Below are 20,436 nucleotides of genomic sequence, written 5' to 3'. Positions count from 1 at the left end.
GCCACCATCTTTGCTTTGGCAACTGGACCCAACAGTGTTGCTAATAGACACATAGCCTCAAAGTTCTGAAATTCACAATATTTGTCTGCATATTCTCACTAGAATCCTGACAATCCTTTCACACTATGTCTAAAATCAGAGACATAGGCTATGCTTACCAATTACTCCTTTGTCTATATATAAAGTAATAGAATGAGTTCACGTCCATCTGCTCTCTTTCCTCTTCCTTCTTGGTTACAACATTGATATGCAAAATATGCTAACAGTACAAAGCTGCGGCATACAAATTGGACTCTCTCTCTCATATGCCATATATCCATTGTGGTCTTTCACAGTACTGAGCACTTTTTTTAAACCATTTCTTAGCCAGTGAGATCTGGCTTTACTGGGTCTGCCTCAGTGTCCCAGGCTAACTAACCTACCCATGCCAGGTGCGAGCCCTCCTGAGCTACTCAAAGGAAGGGCGAGGTACAATAGTAATAAAGTGGAAAAAACAATAAATGGAGGGAAACTACTGCATCTAAGTATTTCAGTGACGACGACATAAGTGAACATATTGAAGATTACAGAAGAAAGATCACACTGCTTCTCCACCCTAGCAGAAAAAAGAATTTATCTCCTATTATGCCTCGGAGGAAGAAGTGAATTTGTGCCTGATGGACACCTGCTGAGTTAATGCATTCTTCACTATCTCATTCTCTGTGGGACTGACCAAATCACAGCCATGTTCTACGGAGTTCAGTTTCTGCCCTTTTACATCAAAGTACTCTAACCATGAAAATTATTAAGAAATTTAGAAGATGGAAAGGATTTTGCCCTTAAATGTCTACATAATTTGCTTTCAAACCCCTTGAGAAGAGACCACTGTGGTGGATGTTTATATATTCCATCTCTTTCCCTATCTTAAGTAATTTCTACAAGGACTTGGTATTCACTTCAGTAACTAAAGTTCTATATATTCCTTTGGTGCTTATACAGTAAATGCAAACATAATATAATATGTACCACAACAGAGGACTATACTGCATATATATCATACAATACGTAAGGGCCTACCAACATAGAACCGTATTTTTCGCCCCATAGGACGCACCGGCCCATAGGACGCACCTAGTTTTTTTTTGGGGGGGGGGAAATAAAGAAAAAAATATTTTTATCCCCCCCCCAAGTGCAGGGCTGGGGTGGGGGAAGCGCCCCACGGCTAGCGGAGCGCTGCGCAAAGCCCGAAGCTTGGGGCGTGCTGAGCTCAGCGTGCCCCAAGCTTCTGGGTGCAGGCAAGCTCTCCACTAGTCGTGGGAGAGCCGGGCAACTTTGCGCGGCTCTCCCACGGCTAGCGGAACGCTGCGCAAAGCCCAAAGCTTGGGGCATGCTGAGCTCAGCGCGCCCCAAGCTTCTGGAGAGCTGCGTCTCCCACGGCTAGCGGATAGCTTCCTGAAGCCTGGAGAGCGAGAGGGGTCGGTGCGCACCAACCCCCCTCGCTCTCCAGGCTTCAGCGAAAGCCTGCATTCGCCCCCTAGGACACACACACATTTCCCCTTCATTTTTGGAGGGGAAAAAGTGCATCCTATAGGGCGAAAAATACGGTAACTTCAATTGGAAAGGTGGGAGCGGCAGTTCTGTGGGCTTCTTAACAGTCCGTTGTCAGTATGCTCACTTAACAATGATTCAGAACAATTTTGGGGGGTAAAGCCAATGCAGTTAAACTAGTGTAGCACTAAAATACATTTATAGAATAGAAAAGCAGTAGGCTAGCTATATAAAAGACACATTCTTACCCCTACCATCTACTGAGTTGTTCTCCTGAGAAAGGAAACACTGCTATAGTTAGTAGTAGTAAGAGAAACATCCACCTCTCCTTTTTGTTCAAATTCTGCACCAGGAAAAATATTATTCAGTAAAACTAAAATAAAGAACTATTCTTTTGCATCCTGGGGTGCAGTTTGCATACTGTATCCTTACTCTTCCCTCATCATTTTGACAGAACCTGACTTTTTAGAAGGAACAAAGAGTGTGGACAGTAGGCATATATAAGGAGATATAACTCAGCTAACTGGAGTGGCATAATTGTCAAATCAGAGCTGTCAAATCAGGAAGCCCCTTGGTTAAATTTCACTTCGTGCCCTAAGTTACTGTTCCCTCAGCCCACCATCTAAATAAAACATAATACTGTTAACTGATATGTCATAATGATTACCAAGGTAATGTAAGTTAAATGCTTTGAACATCTGCAATGCCTTACATAAATACTATTACTACAGAGGTGGGTTTAGGGCAGCATGACTGGTTCTGCAGCACTGGGTGCTGAGCCTAGGGGGTGCGCAGGGCACCACAACTATGACATAGTGAAGGCAGGAGGCGGGCACTGAATGTTGGCCTCGCACAGGGCATTGCTGAAATTTGAAAGACCCAAGTCTGCCCCGATTGTTATGGTTATTGGTGTTACATTTTGGCAGGAGAATTTGCCTCTCTTCAAGGCAATGCAACTTGCCCCATGAATATAAACAAAGCCTGCAGGTGCCAGTACCCAAATATTTCAGTATAGATGTTGAAAAGGGATCTTTTGATTGAATCAGCTTAAACTCAGTGCTTTCCCACAGTAAATCCATAATGTAGACTCTTCTCAATTTCAACTTAGCTGCAATTTCTATGCTAAGCATGTGAAGCCTATTTGGTATTAAGGCTTGTCTGAACTATGTGGGGTTCTGTGTGTACAGAATACCTGGTGCTTGGTAGTCTGCTGAGCATTTCCCAGACAACATTACCCTAGCAAGAGCTTCTACTGTTTAGGAGTTTTGTGTTAGGAGTGAGTATTATGGTTCTGGGCATTCAAACCCCTATACTGAATTGCTGAAATTGCACTTTGCATTTCTTTGTGCACAGTTCAATATATGTGAAAGTGCTAGATGCGATAGGAGTAATTCTGCAGCAATCCTGGGGGAAGCTGGGAAATTGTCCATGGAATTCACCCCCCCCCCCATATTTTTCCATGTGAATTGTGAATGAACGCAAATTTGAACAAGTGGAATGACTACAATGGGCCTGTTCATATTTAACAAGCCATGGCTAAATGATTTACTGGGATTATGCCTGATTACTCTTACTTTGCTCCTTCCCAGGTGCAACTGGGAGCAGCCATAAGCCATGTTTTGTTGTTATATCTGAACTGTGATCATAGTTTCTCCCTAACAAATCATTATCATCATAAAGTCAACAACAAATCATGGCTTCATGTTGAGTAGTGAGCATGGTTTGTTCAGGAGACATAAACCACGATCCTGGGTCTGAACATAACAACAAGCCAAGGCTTAATGGCTTGGTATTCCTGTTTGCAGCAGCATAGGAACAAAGCACAAGTGATCCTTGTGCCATTAACTGTGGTTTATCATTATGTGCAAACAAGGTCAATGTTAGCCAAAGTTCTAATTAACTTTTTTTCAGGTGACTACCCCAAGGAAGCACACAAATTTATGTGCACAGCTCTTGAGGCTTGCTAAAATAGTATGTTAACAACTCTCAGTTTCTTAATGTCTTTTTTTCATAAATCTAAACGTAACAGTTGTCATGCCTTAAAACGCTTTACATGATTTTCCAAGTGGAAAACTGAACATTTAAACCACACTAACTATACTTTATTGATTCTTTTTTTCCTAATCAAGTATTTCTGTTCAAATCCTTCTGGGAAATCCTTTCAGGTGTTTTTAGTTGCGCTTACTAAATGTAAATCGAATAAACATGCTAAATCAAATCTCCATCAATTTAGGGTAGCAGAATACTTTCTGGAAAACTTTCTGATTCATTTTTTTCTGCAAACCGTACTTCGCTGAAACTGAGGCTTTTGCCTGTGACACCCCACAAGACTAGCAGCGCTATAGCTCCTTTAACCACCCCAATGCCATTTATTTGTATAGTACTTAAAAAAAATAATCAGTCAAGGGGGCGACTTCTCTCTTACTGCACTGTAGTTGGAAAACCTTCATTAATATCCCTACCCCAAGGTGGACTTCTTGGCAGCGCAAGCTTCAACAGACAGCGTCTTTAGCTGTTGTGCATAGTTGGGGCTGGGGGTAGGAAGCCAGGATGCAGACGACTTGGCTGGATCAGGAGAAAGGCAAAGAGCCAGGGAGCAGGCAAACAGACCAGACAGTATTCAGGGAGACATGGGGCTGAGCAACAAGACAAAGGAAAATAAATGACTCAGCAAGGCACAGACAAGAAGCTTGAAGCAGGAGCCCAACAGGAGCTGCTGAGAGACTAGAGCCAAAGAAAGCAAGGAAATTACAGCGGCCTCATATGAGCTTACATTCCAAGGCAGAGCAGATCTGATGGCAAACGGGGCACAGAGAGTGGGGGCACGCTGCAGGAGTGTGTTGAAATGTCTTAGAATCATAGAATTGTAGAGCTGGAAGGGACCTGGAGGATCATCTAGTCCAACCCCAGGAAAATGTAGCTGCCCAATGTGGGAATTGAACCTGCAACCTTGGTGTTATCAGCACCATGCTGTAACCAACCAGGCTAACATCCAGACTGGGAAGGGAGGGGGAAGAGAAGAATGAACACAATGGCACAACACTTTCAACAGACCAAGGCCCTAAAACACTGAATTCAAATGTATGTATGCACTGAGTTTTAAGAAGCCAATAAAAATAGAACTTTTGCAGATTGAAATCTGAAGGGCATCACAGAGGTAGGTAGAGAACCTACCTATAGTGCAGAATGAAGTTTGAGATGTGTGACAAGAGACACTTCTTTAAGCAGAGAAGACAAAACAGATGGTATCACATGCCAATATGTTTTAGATTCTGCACAAGAGCAGTAATAGTTCAAATGAAGAGCACTCAGGGCTCAAGCTATCTTATCAAGGCACAAAAGAATGACAGCAACAATATGGAACAAAATAATCACACTGCAAGCTCTCTGCTTAGCTTGATTTGCTGCTGAAGGAAATAAGTGCAGAATCTTAATATAGGATAATGCATATTTGGGGGCAGGGTATTTTTCTTTTCTTTGAAACATGTCAGACTCTGAAGACATGGAGCTAATTTGCCACATCTTAACTGCTCCTCAAAAGGAATGTCATGCAAATATGGCCTGTTTGAGTAGCAAACTACTTAACTATGCTAAACAAGTTACTGCATTTATTTATGGGATGCCGTGCCAAATTATGAAGGCTGACTCAAGCTGCCTGTTTGTTTTGCCCAGTTACATCTGCTCTGCTTCTTGCTTTAATTGAACTGCTAAACAGCAACACAACTAATGATGTGGGTGCTGAATGAGTACGTTTGCATTTACGTCAATCAAGGGTCGCCTGGGGCCCCTTCATACATTGCTGCAGTGGCATGGAAGCTGCTTTCTGAGGGTTTTTTCCTCTGCTGCCACGGTACTACTTAGGAATCCCAAAACACATGGGTGGGGCCAATCACGTGGGCTGATGATCTGGTAGAAAGGACCTGTGAGGCCGGAGCCACACACATGCTTGCAATATTACTGTGGTGTTCATAAGAAGATGCCACAGGGAAGCAGCCCCAACATTGCCATGGAATGCCCTCCCATCAGATGTCAAGGAGATAAAGAACTACACAATTGATGTTTTGTTATGTTTTATATGTGTTGGAAGCCGCCCCGAGTGGTTGGGGCAACCCAGCCAAATGGATGGGGTATAAATAAAATAAAATGAAATGAGTAATAATTGTAATGTATGAAGGAACCGGTCGAGTAATAAAATTACATACACAGTCAACCATTAGGAAAGCAGTGGGTGCCAAGCTCTTCCCAAAACTACTTGAATAACACCTCAAATTCACCCATACAAACCACTCAGAAAGAAAAAAGTAATTGCTACCAATCAGCGTCAACCTTTCAAAAAATCCTGACATCAAGTCTCGGTGTCTAAAAGTCACCCCCCCCCCAAATGGAGGGAAGTAGTTTCTTTTCTTTCTTTTAAACTGTATTTTTGCCACTGTCTGGCAGCAACACTAACAAAACTCTTCTGAGTGTCTGATGATTCCCATTCTCTATTGCTTTACATCACAACGTAGCATCTTTCCAAAGGATTTTCTTGGGTGTGGGGGTTGATAAGTGTCATCATAATATGGATATGAATTGTCCCTCTGAGCTGCAATCCCATGCAAACTTCCTTGAGAGTAAGCAATGGTGTTTACTTCCAAATAATGCTCATCTAGGATTTGGCTGAAAATAATGTCAAAGCAGCTGCCATTCAAGCCACCATTGATAGTGAGCATCTGATCATGAATTTGGTGTGTGTGAGAGAGAGACAAAGTGTGGGTCTGAGAGAGAGTCAAATAAAATGTTAGATGTGAATATAATGGTTTTCTCTGGACCAAAAGAAATCCATAAAGGGCTTGCAAATCACTCACTTTAATTCTTAATGTAGCTTTTTATTAGTCCAAAGCCCCAGACATTAAGAAGCTGCATTAGCAATCAGAGTACTGTGATCTCAACCCCCTTCCATTGTATGCACAGGAAACAGTTCATTCACAAAGTCTTTCCCTTCCTCACTCCCTGACATTAATTTCCCTGGCTACTACGGAACTAAAATGGGACAGCAGGCTGAGATACTGGAAAGCATTTTTGATATGGATGTTCAGGGCACAATTCTTTGTATTATGTTTGAACAACAGTTTGACCCCTAGACCCCTTTTAAAGGAAGGTAGGAAAGATGTAAGACACCCTGTAATGCAATCTATCTGCCTTAACTATTGAGATACCACCACAAAACATATTACACACATTAATGACACAATCCTCTACGAAGCTTGTTGCAAGCAAAAGATCAAGCATGGCCTACAATGCAATATCTGAAGCAAGCCTTCTGAAAACATTGTATCTTGCTAGTTTATTTCAAGTTAAACCCATGCAGACCCTGAATATTTCCTCTATAAGTGTGAGAGTATGCGTGATCAAATAGAATCATAGAATCATAGAGTTGGAAGAGACCACAAGGGCCATCGAGTCCAACCCCCTGATAAATAGAAGTTTATCTGTGATCAAATGGAGGTTGGCAGAAGAATGGGTATGGGTTTTGAAAAGGGCATGATACCCAGTATTTGATACATTTAGCTCAATCCTATAAAAGGGAAGCACACTCAATTTAATGGGGCTTACGCCTAAGAAAAATAGCCCATAAGGGCTGCAGCCTATATACTCAAATCAGGCTGCCCAGGCATTGAATAAATGGATACCTTGGGCTCAGTCTTTCTGCTTTTGCTCAGGAGATGGTAGAAGCTCTGCATGACTGGAGCCTTCCATTAAACATGGAAATATTGACACTATCCTGGGATGTGCAGTTGTAGATTTGTTCTAGGCTGCACTCTCAGTTTATGCAGTGCAACTGTGAAGCCCAGCAGATACCATAATGAACAGTGCACCTAGAAGTTGGCTCTACACAGGAGCATCTGCAATGTGTGAGGTCGGGGTTGGCAGAGAAGACTGCTGGCCAGGTTCACACAGCTTACCACCAGAGTGTAAATGTGCAGTGACACAGTGAGAAGCTCACACTCACTTTGCTCCTTTGCAGGCTTTTTCTCTCACTGTGGGACAGCAGCTAAGCCAAGATGTTTTGGCTTAGCATGCCATCTGAACCCAGAACACGTGGTTAAAGTTTCTCCTCCTTAACCTCAATCTGTAGCACAAACCTTGGATACAGATCATGGCTAAAGAGGAGAGACAACATGCTAGGCCAAACCTTATGCTGGATGCAGTGCTATGCTAAAAAGTCCTGGGAGGAGCTAAGTGGATGCAATTTCCGCCTCAGGAGCCAGCACATTTGTGCCAAGTCCGTTTGGCTTACCATGATGTGCAAATGCAACCAAAGGGGGGGATATTCAGTGAAGTTAAAAGTCTGAAAGCCTCTCCCACAGATGATACTGAGCTGAGCAAAAGCAAATTAATTAGGTACTATGTGAGATCCCAAAAGTGTTTAAGAAGTCAAGCAGCTCCGCTGCAATAGTCTAGTTATGAAGTTGAAGCAAATTTAGATTCTGGAGACCTGTGACAGTTCCTCTTCAGCAGCAGAATGCACAGCTCCTTACAGAAAAAAGATGCATTGCAAGGAGGTTTGATCAGTCACAGAATATGTACAAGTCTGAGGACACAGTAAGAATAGCAAAAATTAGAGAGTGATTACAATTAAATTAAATTCTATTACAGGAGGAGGGGAAACCAATCCTGAGCAGACAAAATGGTCACTACTGCATTACGACATTATTACAGTGAAGCAAGGAAGAATTATATGACAAACTGCCACCATGATTCTAACAACAGATATTTGGAAATATATGAATGAGGCTGAGAGTCACTTGTCACTACTCATCAACGTTTTTCTTCAGTACCACATACCAACCTGAACTGCCCATGGTTGACAAATATCTTCTTTAGGCAAGTGGATTCTTTATGGTTCAGAAAAGAAGCTGATAATAGAACCCCCCCCCCAACTCCACGTGTTAAAAAAAGACAATGCTGCATCATGGCTAAGAACAGCAGCTGTGGCTCACAATAATCCTTGGTTCAAATCCCACTTCTCTCTCATTTCGCCCTCCCCAGCAATTTGAGAACAATACTTACAGACCACTGGTCTAGATTTGTGTGTCCTTCTACATTGGACTACAGTTTTAGCAGAGCTGGGTCCCTGGGATAGGGTATGATATAATCTGAACAAAGACACAACTAAATAAGGTCTCTCCCACACAAACAGATTGTTAACATGTTAGGTTTCAATGTGATTCAATCTAAGCACACACAAAGCTGAGAAAAATTGGTCTGAATGGTCCTTCTTTGGGGCAGTGGAAAACGGGCTCATTTATGGTCACTTTGGCTTGAACCATGAACTCTTTTTTGAGGGGAACCAGGGGAGTTATCAAACCAGGACATCTTGCGTGCTGTGAATGTGACCACCCTACACTTTAGTGTGTACACAGCCCCCTCCTCAGTTGATCTACACAGAGTCATTGAGGAGGGGGGATCATTACCCCTCTGAGTTCATCAAATGATCAATCAGAGAACTAGGGAGGGATGGTTTGCATTGCATCAGGGCTAACCCAGCACTACGGCTACTTTATATTTCTTTTTGCCACCACTGTCAAAATTTGGTGGGTTCTTGATGGGCTGGATAAAGGCTATCCGCTCCTGTTCTGTGTGCAGCTACTTCAAGATAATTTATTTGCATTAAAAAAGAAAAAGAAACCTAGAGAATTCAACAAGTGCAGAAATTGAAAGGAAGATCTAGAATGTAATAAGAATTCAATTAGGGTAGCTATGGATGACATATACTCGATTCCCTCCTTGCCTCTGGGGTCAACCCTCTGTGCTTGTTAGATAAAGGGTACCACTTAGAACACAAGGCATTTTTACCCCTCCTGCAGAAAGCACTTCAAATTGCCTGTGACTATTTTTCAAATGAATATATTTTGTTATTGTTAAGCATAAACAGTATTCCAGCAAACACAGAGTACAACAGGAGGCATTTGAAATTTATTTAGTTCTATTGACTTAACTGTACACCACCTTGCTGCATTATGCATTCAATACAACTTAACCGGAGATAAAACATCAAAAAATGTAACAGCAACCAAGACAAGATGAAGTATGGATAGAGTCATTATTTGGCTTAGTCACTAGATGGCACTGGGCTGAAGTTTCATGTGATTGTTCTGTTCTTGACTAAGACAGCAAAATTCTCATCTAGCTTCCTATCATGTGTGTCTTTGAAAGCTTTCCTGACAAATGCTAAGTTAAAAGGCAGAGCCATAAAACAACCAAAATGTTTTATTGTCAGTGCCAATGCACATACAAAATCAAATAAAGGAATAGATGAAATTAAACACCAAAGACCAGCTGGAAAAGGACAGTTCTTGTAGTGAATCTTCTCTCCAACCAGTACCACTGGTGTCTTTGCCACTTTACTCTACCTCTCCTCCAAACCTGAATTAACACACCCAGGTAAATCTTTTAAATCTCTAACAATATCTCCACATCACCGGTGAAGCTACCCACCAATTCCATTCTTCCTCATAGGAAACCTGGATAATTACTGAATACAGACTCTTTCTAACATAGCTCCACATCCTCCTCTCCTCTTCAGTCTAGATTTTTTAAAGAAAAAAAAAACCACGCAGCAAAGCCTACCTGCCCAAGGCTCTCCTCCAAAACGTAGATTGCGTGCAGACTCTCCTGCTCCTCGTTGCCTGCTTGCGCTGGGGAGCCCATGGATAGATAGTCAGTTGCCAACAGAGGCCTGGTCCTGGGTGCATTTTCCACCTGCTCTCGCAGTTGGGGGAACAACTTTGGACTCGAAGGAACTTTCAAAGTTCCATGTGGTTCATGATGCTGATAAGCCCTACCATCTCTCTTCTTGGGAGCCATACCTTTTCTTACTGACAGCTTGCAAATAAAAACAGAGATGGTCCGTTCAGAGGGGAAACCAAACTCAAATTTCCAGGAAAAGGAGCAAAAGGCCACAGCCAGCAATGTAATCAACCATCAAGTCAGAGAGGAGGGAAAAATATTGTTGACTAGCAGCAGAACCTCTCCTTTATGGTTTTTTCTGTAAGTAGTTTATCCAAACAGGAAGTACCCAACCCCCTGCCTGCCCCTGCGAAATAGCGCTAGTTAATTCTTTGGGTTTCTGTGTATTTCAGTGGGGGGAGGGGGCCATGCCATATCAGCTTCTCTGTCAGTTAGAAACCAATATCCCAGAGCGGCAAGCATGAGGCAAGGTTTCTGGCAGCTAAGCTCCAACCTGCTCAAGAGGAAATGCTCTATTATGTCACACAGACTAAGTTTTTCCTATAAAGACCACCATGCATTGTTCAAAAACAACATGGGTGTTCCACCCACCAACTTGAAAAGGGCCTGATAGAAACAGCTTGAATTCTGTACCACAGTTAATAAAAACTCTTCTGACTTTTAATAATAGATTCTTTTTTCTCTAGAATGCAATGCTAAAAATGCTTTTTGCACATTCTGATAACTAAAAAGAAAAGGAAGTAACTTAACAACTTAAAAGTTGCAGAGATATAATAAATGAGATACACCAACAAACAGGCTTATGAACCATTCTTAATCACTAAAAGGCTTCTTTCTTGTCTCCCTTGGGTGAAGCTGCTCACTTTAAACTAGCAAACTTTGAACATGTCAGAGGGCATCGAAGCATATTAAATACTTTTTTTTGAGGACTGTTCAGGACAGGTTTGCATGACTTTAGACTAGCAATGTATTCTGGGCATCCAAGTGCTTGCGAACCCTTTGCCCGGTCACATTTTTGCAATTCAAGACAGGCAGGAAAAAGGAAAAGCGGGTACGGCGGGGAGAGAGATATGAGCTGCCATATGCAATGGAGAGCTGAGTTTGGCTTAGATCAGGCATGGCTAAACTTGGCCCTCCAGCTGTTTTGGGACTACAATTCCCATCATCCCTGACCACTGGTCCTGTTAAGTTAGGGGTGATGGGAGTTGTAGTCCCAAGACAGCTAAAGGGCCAAGTTTGGCCTTGCCTGGCTTAGATGATTATGAATTGCAAAGGCCTAGAGTTAAGAAAGAAGCTTCTTAATAAAGAAATTTTCAGGCTTCCAGGTCACAGAATACTAGGGTGTCATGAACCGGCAAGACAACTGGGAGGCAGAAGAGGAGCCTGGCAAGAGGTATAGCCGGGACTGGGACAAACCGGGGCAAGCTGAGAATGGAGAAGGAGAGGTTGGTGCGGGAAGTACTCACGGGGTGCACAGGAACCAGAGCAGCAGGACTCATCATCAGAGCCAGAGGGGCTCCTGTCTCCACAAACACAGTGGGCTCTGAGGCACAGGGAACAGCAGGAGGGATACTCCAGGAGCCGAGGCAGGCAAGGGCCCACAGCCAAGCTCACTAGCTGGCCAGGTAGGGCTCACTAGCTCTGGGAGCAGGTGTGTGATTCCTCAGTTGGAGTAGGCTTAGAACAGGTGAGGGTCACATGCCTCATCAAGCCCAGGTGCTGCAATCAGTGTGCAAAGTATAAAAGGGCAGCAGAGCTGAGATGCTGTGCCTACTCAACTGCCCATGTTGAGGGCTTTTGGCCTTGATGCTCCTGGATCACTATGGAACTGTGCTCCGGTTTGACTCTGGACTGTATCCTGACTGCTGGACCTTGGCTTTGACTACTTGGATTGACCCTGAACCTCGTTTCCTGACCTTTGGACTTCACTTGTGTGGACTGAACTTTGGACGTGGCACACTGACTTGCTGCCAGGTAGGACAGGGGTTCAGGACATAGGGTGAGCCAATGGCCATCAGCCTGCCTCAGAAGTCATAGCTTACTGATGCTAAACCTCATAGTACTGAGCTTAGAAGCAGATTCAAATTAGCCAGAAACAAGACAAAACATAAAATATGGCACTAAACTGTCATTTCCAAGGGCAGCTAAATCCTCAGTCATTGTTTGTTCTAACTCCCTGGTCTGTCTTCTCTCTTGCCTCTGAGCAAGATGGTTTTTTATTACCTGATATATGGTTTTTAAAAAAGTAATCTATACACTTAATCCAGAAGGCAGAAATATCACCTTAAATAAACAGCTCATATATGGGTGGGTGCATAGGCTGAGACTCAACATATTGTTCAGAAGACCACCCAACTCTATCTAGCAAATGTGAATACTAAAGAAGTTTTCTTCCTGACTTGAAGTCATTATCTTCACACTGCTCATCAACTGCCGGAGCCAAAGAGGGCAGCCTACCAGGATGGGAGATTCAACCATGGTTGGAATGTCAGTCGGATGCCTGCGATTTGCCTGAGAAGCCAAGAATGGCTGGCTGTTATCAGCACAGCTTTCCCCTGAACATACTCTTACTGTTGGAGAAGCACATTCCAACAGTCAGCCAGACGGGGAAAGGAGACAAAGAATTTGTTAAAGAGGTCGCACAAAGCTAGACAGACGCTAGGATATTTTAGAAGCAACCGAAACAACGTATAAGACATCTGACTGCCTCAGCATTGATGCCTTTGCTTTAAAGCGTGGGTGGATATTGACACTGAGATTAGTGACACCACTCCATGCCTAAAAGCACCAGTGAAACGGAATCAGATTTGACTGCGTCTAAAGCTGACTGTACACTTCAGACTGAAACAATACACGTGAAACAGTCTGTCATTAAGGGCAGGGATAAGTGCCATGTTCCATAACATAGGCAGCATCTGTGGCAACACATATGCCAGAGGGCTGCAGCAACAGCCCTTAATTTAATTATGTACAATTCATGTTTTATATTACTCGTAGTTTTACATAGTGAACATGTAACAACAGTCTAACTCAAACATTTTTACAGTCGGATGTAGGGGGCGGGGACAGAAATGGAAATGCTCAACAGTCATGGAAAAATATTGATATACAGACTACAAATTCATGAAAGCAGGACATAATGAAATCTAGATCCTTGTTGCTTTCATTGTTTCTAAATATTTCACATTTTCCCAAACACATTTTTAAATGTAACTTTGCAACAAAAGAGATAAATTATGCATATGGTCTGGTCAAAGTGAAGCACATTTTAAAATCCCCTTGATCTAAATTTCCCACTGAAATCAACAGGACATAAATGTGTCTGTTTGAATGGACTGAGTCCCTATTTTTTTTCTTGATGAATACTGTGATTTGTGATATTTTAAGACAATCCTGTAGACTGCAGCCAAGTACAGGATGGGATGGGAGTGTGAAACTGCACATGTTGTATATTGTTCAAGACTTGATATATGCTTGGTAAATTTAAAAGAGTGAAAGGTCAAACTACTTGCTAGAACTAGCAGAGTTTCATAATGTAAGTGAAACTGAACGAATCTTTAGTTTTGAGTGCTCCCACTCGCCCTTTCCCATATGAACAAAGATCAGTTTCATTTTCAAAGATTCTTGGTTTGTGGTGACATGCAAACCAGGGATCCTGGTTTAAAACAAATTCTGCTTTGTTTTGTCTTTTTGCATTGTCAGTTACAAAGATCTTAAGTCAGAAATCAAGCTCCTTTCTTTCTAAGTTGGTATAATATATGCCTCCAAAAAGACCTCTGAGCCTCTCCTTACTGCCCATTTATATATGTGAAAAATGGAAACCAACTCTCCAGAAATATATCTTCTTTCCCCTGAGGCCTTGCCCATCGAACTTGATGTATCAATCCTTCAGGCAAAGCAACCTCCCAGATCTGTGTGAACCAAACTTTCAGAGTACAGCCTCCTGGCTGTTTCCAACATTAGTCATAGAACTGTATTGTTGTGCCACCTCCAAATGTGCTCCCAACAGCGAGTGCATAACTCCCTCTCTGTAGTACAACAGGCCCATGATTATAACCCCTGGTTTTTATGTAGCTTGTTTTGTACTTAAGCAGAATTTATGTTAAATCACAATTCCTAATTTTCTTGTAACAACAAGCCATGATTCACTGAAAGCAAAAGTGAATCATAGTTTATTCCTTCTCCCGGATTTGTGGAAGGAGGTGGGGCAGGAGGACATGAGCCCAGCACTTTGCCTGGGCTCCTTTCTGCTTGCACATGTAACTCTAAACTACGGTTTAAGGTTACGTGTGAACACATTCACTAAGATGGATCAACTGAGTGACACAGTATGGATTGCTGAGATGTTGCCTAACACCTCCTAATATAACATGAAACAAGAGTCTAGGCTCTCACTCAGAAAAAGACTCCTGGTAACCGAGAACTTCTAGTTATTTCTTTCAGCTGAAGCTGCATGACCATGTCATGCAGCTTCAATATTCAGCAGGGAGGCAGCCAACTGTAATCATGCATCACACTGACATTTGAAATAGGGTAATATGTTGTTGTTATAAAGTGTGTGTATAATTTTAATAACAACATATCATCCTATTTCAAATGTCAACGTGATACACACACATGCACGTACACACACACACTTTTCCTAAGTGTTGAACATGCTGCACTCAGTAATCCTTATACCTTCCTGTAAATTTTTATTATCATCAGAATTACTATTCTTGAATCAGAGATGAAGGGGTGGAGGCTGCGAGAGCATACAGTTGCCTAGTATGGCTGACATGAAATTTAAGCCAGAGGTTTTTTGGTTTACATACCATTCTTGGAACCTCAAAACACCCTACAATGTCTAGAAATATGGGGAGAAGCAGCCTCAAAACACCCTAGAAAGCTTAGCATAAAAAAGAAACTCAAGTAGTACTTTCTCTCAGGTAGCAAGGTGCCTAGTACATACAGCAAGAGCAAAAATGCCACAGATTGAGTACAGGACAACCTTGTTTTCATAGGGCAGTCCCATGTGTCCCTACAGGCAGACAATGCAAGGTAACTGCCTCAGGTTTTCTATAAGATTTTTATAGGGGCAAATAATGTCATATTTCTAATTGTTGTGTTTTCTGTTCTGAACCTACCCTTACATTCTGTCTGAGTAATTGGGGTTCTTTCTTGAATTGAAAGGGAGAGAAGTTACACAGTTCTAAAGGGAGTCTAAAAACATTACAGCAAATGTGCTGTCTGTGTGCCAGAACCTAGTCTGAGCTAAAAAGAAAGAAACCTGCCTTGACCCTCTGCTGTAACCTGACTCACTTCAAGCAGAACACAGAACATCATTTATACCGTTCTTGCAGGGTGGGGGTGAGGGGGGCATGGAGGGCTGTCTGCCTCCTTGGAGCAGTAACTGCTGCCAACAAGTCTACAAAATGTGTAGCAACTGGAAGCAAAAGCAAAATTTGCCTCTCTTCTTAGCTTCTACCCCTAGAACTAAGCATATTTCATGGCAAAATTTCACACATCTTTTTAGGAAAATACTTTTAAACATGTTTAAGTAAAGGGGAGAAGTATACTTGCGCACAGAGGACAATGACGTAGATTTGCACATACAGGACAGTGAATCCAAACTTTCAAGACGAAAGAGAGGAACATGAGAACGCAAGGCTCAATTTCACAGAATGACCCCATATCCTAGGATTAGGACACACGGAGAAAAACCTCTGTGTGTTCCATTTTTCTACACCAAGCATAGATTTATGAACCTCTATCATGCCTCCAGGCACCTTCTTTCTAAATTAAACTCCCTCTAAACATTTTCCCTTAGGGAGTGCATCCTAACAATTTGGTCACTGAATCCCCCCTTTTCCAGATCAATATTGTCTTTTTGAAATGGGTAAATCAAAACTGTAAGATATTTCAAATGTGGCTGCAACATAGATAAAGGCATTCTGATAAGTTAGTTTTCCATTATATTTCCTTTCCCTTTTCTAACAATCCACATGGAACTCAGTTATTTTCAGTGAGCTATCCACCTCCAATCTTAAGATCTCTTTCCTGGTTAGTTATGCCACCAATTTACACCTCACCAGTACATATACGATATTAGAAATTTTTGTTCCAGTGCGCCTCACTTTAAACACATTTAAATTGAACCATATTTACCATTTTGATTCCCATTCCCCAGTCTGAAGGTATCCTTTCACAGCTGCTCATAACCCCTTTTGGTTTTGATCACACTCAGGAACATGTGGTGCACATTTGTTGGGGCACCATGACTAGTTGCAGTACACATATGCACTGGTGCATGTCCATTGCTCATTTGGAAACATTTTTTATGCTTACAATAGTCCAACACTGGCATGGTGTGGTAGACAGATACAGCATCTGACACCACTGAAGCCAGAGTTCAAATCACCACTCAGCTCACTTAAAGTGACCTCACACCAGTCACCATTTCTTAGTTTACAGAGCTGTTGTGAGTGGTGGAGACACCCACCATGCCCCAAGGCCCTTGGAGGAATAGCAGAATGTGAAATGAATACTATTTATATATAAAAAAGCCTGTAATAAAATATAAAGAGGCCCGGTGTCTGTGTCAGCAAATGGCAAGACAATATATATTAACATTTCCATCCCCCACTTGAGAAATAACTTAAATGATTAGAAAATGTTCACAAGGGATGAGGTTGTGTTCAGCTTTAATGGAGTTTCAAGATCAAGAAGCAGTGCAGTAGTTAAATAAGGTCTGTTACAACACAAACGCCATGAAGAGCACAGGCTGACATGCAATGTTATGGGTGCTTTCAACCGTCGGGTATGTATAATGACATGTCTTTGGCTTACCTGTTTTATGCACTGCAGCCGATCGTTGGTCTGCTGTATGTGCCTGTCCATAGAATTCATTTTGATTGTCTCCACTTGGATTCTACCTGAAAGCCATTAAAATCCCTCAAGCTGCAAGATATAAAAAGAACAAGAAAGATCATTAAGACGACAAAAAGTAAAATACAGTCCTGCCAACACTAAAACGAACAAGATGCTGGATACTACACAGCAGATGTTTACCCTTTGTGGTAGTTTTTTCTATTTAAAGGGAGGATGGATGCCCTCTTGAAAGCAACGCCTTTTCATTCCAATAAGTAACAATGACATCCCAAAGTCACATAATTCAGGGATGGCTAGCTACAAACCTAGAGACATTCTATACTAGATCCCTTCCACCAATATTCCCATCATGTCAGTGCCATCAACTCTGTCCCAAAGACGACTCCTCTTTCCCTCCTCCTCCTCTTCCTGCTTCAAATCCAGCTGTTGGTTTAGCAGCAGGGAGGGGAGAGGGAATTAGGGAGTCTGACATAAATGTCACCACAAAATGCTTTCTGCAGGCACCTGGGATGGATACGAACATCACAACATACAACAAACTTCAGTTGTAAATTTACGTTGACGCTGTGTGCAAACTACCCCCCCCCCACAGACACACAGAGGAATCTGCCATTGGCCCATCAGTATTGCCACTACACTGACTGGCAGCAGCTCCCAGGGGTTTCTCTCAGCTTGAACTTGAGAGGTTTTCTGTATGCAAAACAGATGCTCCACCACTTAGCTATGACCCTTCTCCACCCTCCACAAAATGCAAGGTTCCTATACCAAAGGTTGCCGAAGCAAAGTTTCAGCATAACACACTAGGAAAGAGATGTGTTAAATGGCTAGGAACCAAATGACATATTAGAGCTAGCACAAATATACCTGGGTGGAATACTTGTTGCGGCCTACAGGTAAACACAGTCTCTCGCAACAGACCTATAGATAAATAGTCCCAAATGTGGTGAATATGGACAATCCCGGATGAATTTCAGCAGTGCTAAAAATAGCAATTTCTCCTATTTGTGTACGTTTTGATTGCCAATGTTACCAGTGTATACTTTCAGACATTCTCAAAAACTGTCGATGAAGTCCCCCAAATTTCAGGCATTCATTGTAAAGCACAACTTGGCTTAAAGAATATTGAAGGACTGTTTGCTATTAGAAGTAGATTGAGCCAATGGATTTTCTCTTTATTCTGCATCTTCAAATATTTAAAGAGCTATCACATGAAAGATGGAGCAGTTTTCTCCTACTGCTGAAGGTAGGACACAAACCAATGGCTTAAAGTTACAAGAAAGGAGATTCCCACTAAATACTAGGAAGAACTTTGACAGTAAGAACTTTTCGACAGTGAAGCAGACTTCTTCAGGAGGTTGTGGACTCTCCGTCACTGGAGGTTTTTAAGCAGAGGCTGGATGGCCATCTTTCATGCTTTAGTTGAGATTCCTGCATTGAAGGGGGTGAACTGAATAACCCTCAGGATCCCTTCCAACTCAATTCTATTAGTCTATGGCCTACACGTGCTCCTGTTCATTTGCAGAACCCTCAAAACACCTCAAAAATTTAATATCTGAGTGCAAAGCAGAAGTATTTACTTACACGATAAATTAACCCAGACACAACACTATTTCAGCAATGATCCATTTTAAATACTACAATTTGTTCATAGGGGATAGGAGATATATAAATAAAAATAGAGCCCATGCTGTTAAAAACAACAACAACGTCCCCTAAAATATATATCACATTTGCACATGGCATCAATTGGTTCATGTAGGAATTTTTAAATTGTGTAACTGAAAGGGGAGCAGCATCAAAGGTCCCTCAAGCTCTGCCAAACACTGTAGCAGTGATTCTCTCATACTTCCAACCAATCCCTCCATCCAAAATGCAGTTGGAATCAAATCTCAGTGAGTCTATTCCAGGGGTAGGCAACCTAAGGCCCGTGGGCCGGATGCGGCCCAATCGCCTTCTCAATCTGGCCTACGGACGATCTGGGAATCAGCGTGTTTTTACATGAGTAGAATGTGCCCTTTTATTTAAAATGCATCTCTGGGTTATTTGTGGGGCATAGGAATTTGTTCATCCCCCCCCCCAAAAAAAAATATAGTCCGGCCCACCACATGGTCTGAGGGGTGGTGGACTGGCCCACAGCTGAAAAAGGTTGCTGACCCCTGGTCTATTCTGTCACTGTCAGATCTCAGCCCAACTAACATTATCTATACAGATTGTCGCACCTTAAAAAGCTTTTCTTTCCCTCCTAGTCTACTGCAGGAGTGAGAGTCAAAGAGGAGGTCTTGATCAGGCAATGGGACATTAGGGAGCAAAATGGCTTCAACCCTGATTTTGTGAGAAATGTCTCTGTCTCTCTCCACTTCCACCCAACTCTTCTTTCTGTGACTATTTGGTTTAACCATCTTGCTACATTATTCAGTGATTAGCTTAAAATTATTTAAAAGCTCTGGTCAAAACATAGAAATCACTTGGTGAAAGCCTTGTTTTCTCCAGCAGTGAGATATACCCCCCTTCCATGCTGTCAGCCAATATTATCAAGCAACTCCTGCTGGCAGATTAGGGGGCCCACAAAGCAGCAGGGAGATCTAGCATACGTGAGGAAAATGGGTTGCACTTAGTAGTAATAGGCAAATAGAAAGACTGGGAACAAAAATTACAGAGTGGTTTGATATTGCTGGTATAGTGGGAAGCAATTTGGAGAGGGCAACACTTGAAACCCAATTCCATGGTTAGTAAGAGCAGCCACTGCAACAGCAGTGTAAATAAATAGCTAAACCTCAATGGGTATAACAAATAATTACAGTGGTACCTCAGGTTAAGAACTTAATTTGTTCTGGAGGTCCGTTCTTAACCTGAAACTATTCTTAACCTGAAGCACCACTTTAGCTAATGGGGCATCCTGCTGCTGCTGCGCCGCTGGAGCACGATTTCTGTTCTCATCCTGAAGCAAAGTTCTTAACCCGAGGTACTATTTCTGGGTTAGTGGAGTCTGTAACCTGAAGCATATGTAACCTGAAGTGTCTGTAACCAGAGGTACCACTGTATTACTAAAGTTGGTTCTCTTCCACCCAACCCCAAGGACTTGGGACAGGTAACAATTTAAATAAACAATATAATAATGAATGCAAAATAAAGCAGAGCTGGGGAGCCTGCGGCTCTCTAGAAGCTGCTGGACTCCAGCTCCCATAATTCATTGCCAGGCTGGCCGGGGCTGATGGGAGTTGGAGTCTAGCAACATCTGGGAGGGCCGCAGGTTCCCCACTCCAGACTTTAAGGCATTTAAAAAGTGCATTATGTAAATTGTCCTAG

General features: G+C 42.3%; 1 protein-coding gene across 10 annotated transcripts in view; it reads right to left on the bottom strand.

Moving 5' to 3' along the window:
* Window positions 1-20,436, bottom strand: part of ZMIZ1 (zinc finger MIZ-type containing 1) — a 383,046-nt gene that overhangs the window by 140,032 nt on the left and 222,578 nt on the right. For all 10 annotated transcript variants that reach the window (XM_079977006.1, XM_079977001.1, XM_079977009.1 and 7 more), the window contains one exon: window positions 17,089-17,199. In XM_079977006.1, coding sequence (XP_079833132.1) covers window positions 17,089-17,148 — 60 coding nt within the window. In that variant the 5' untranslated portion in view covers window positions 17,149-17,199. The remainder of the gene's footprint in view (window positions 1-17,088; window positions 17,200-20,436) is intronic.

Source organism: Podarcis cretensis, assembly GCF_951804945.1.
Source record: "Podarcis cretensis genome assembly, chromosome: 5".
In the NCBI taxonomy this organism is placed as follows: Eukaryota; Metazoa; Chordata; class Lepidosauria; order Squamata; family Lacertidae; genus Podarcis; species Podarcis cretensis.
Note: the sequence above shows the minus strand (reverse complement) of the source record. Positions and strands in the feature narration are given on the sequence as shown.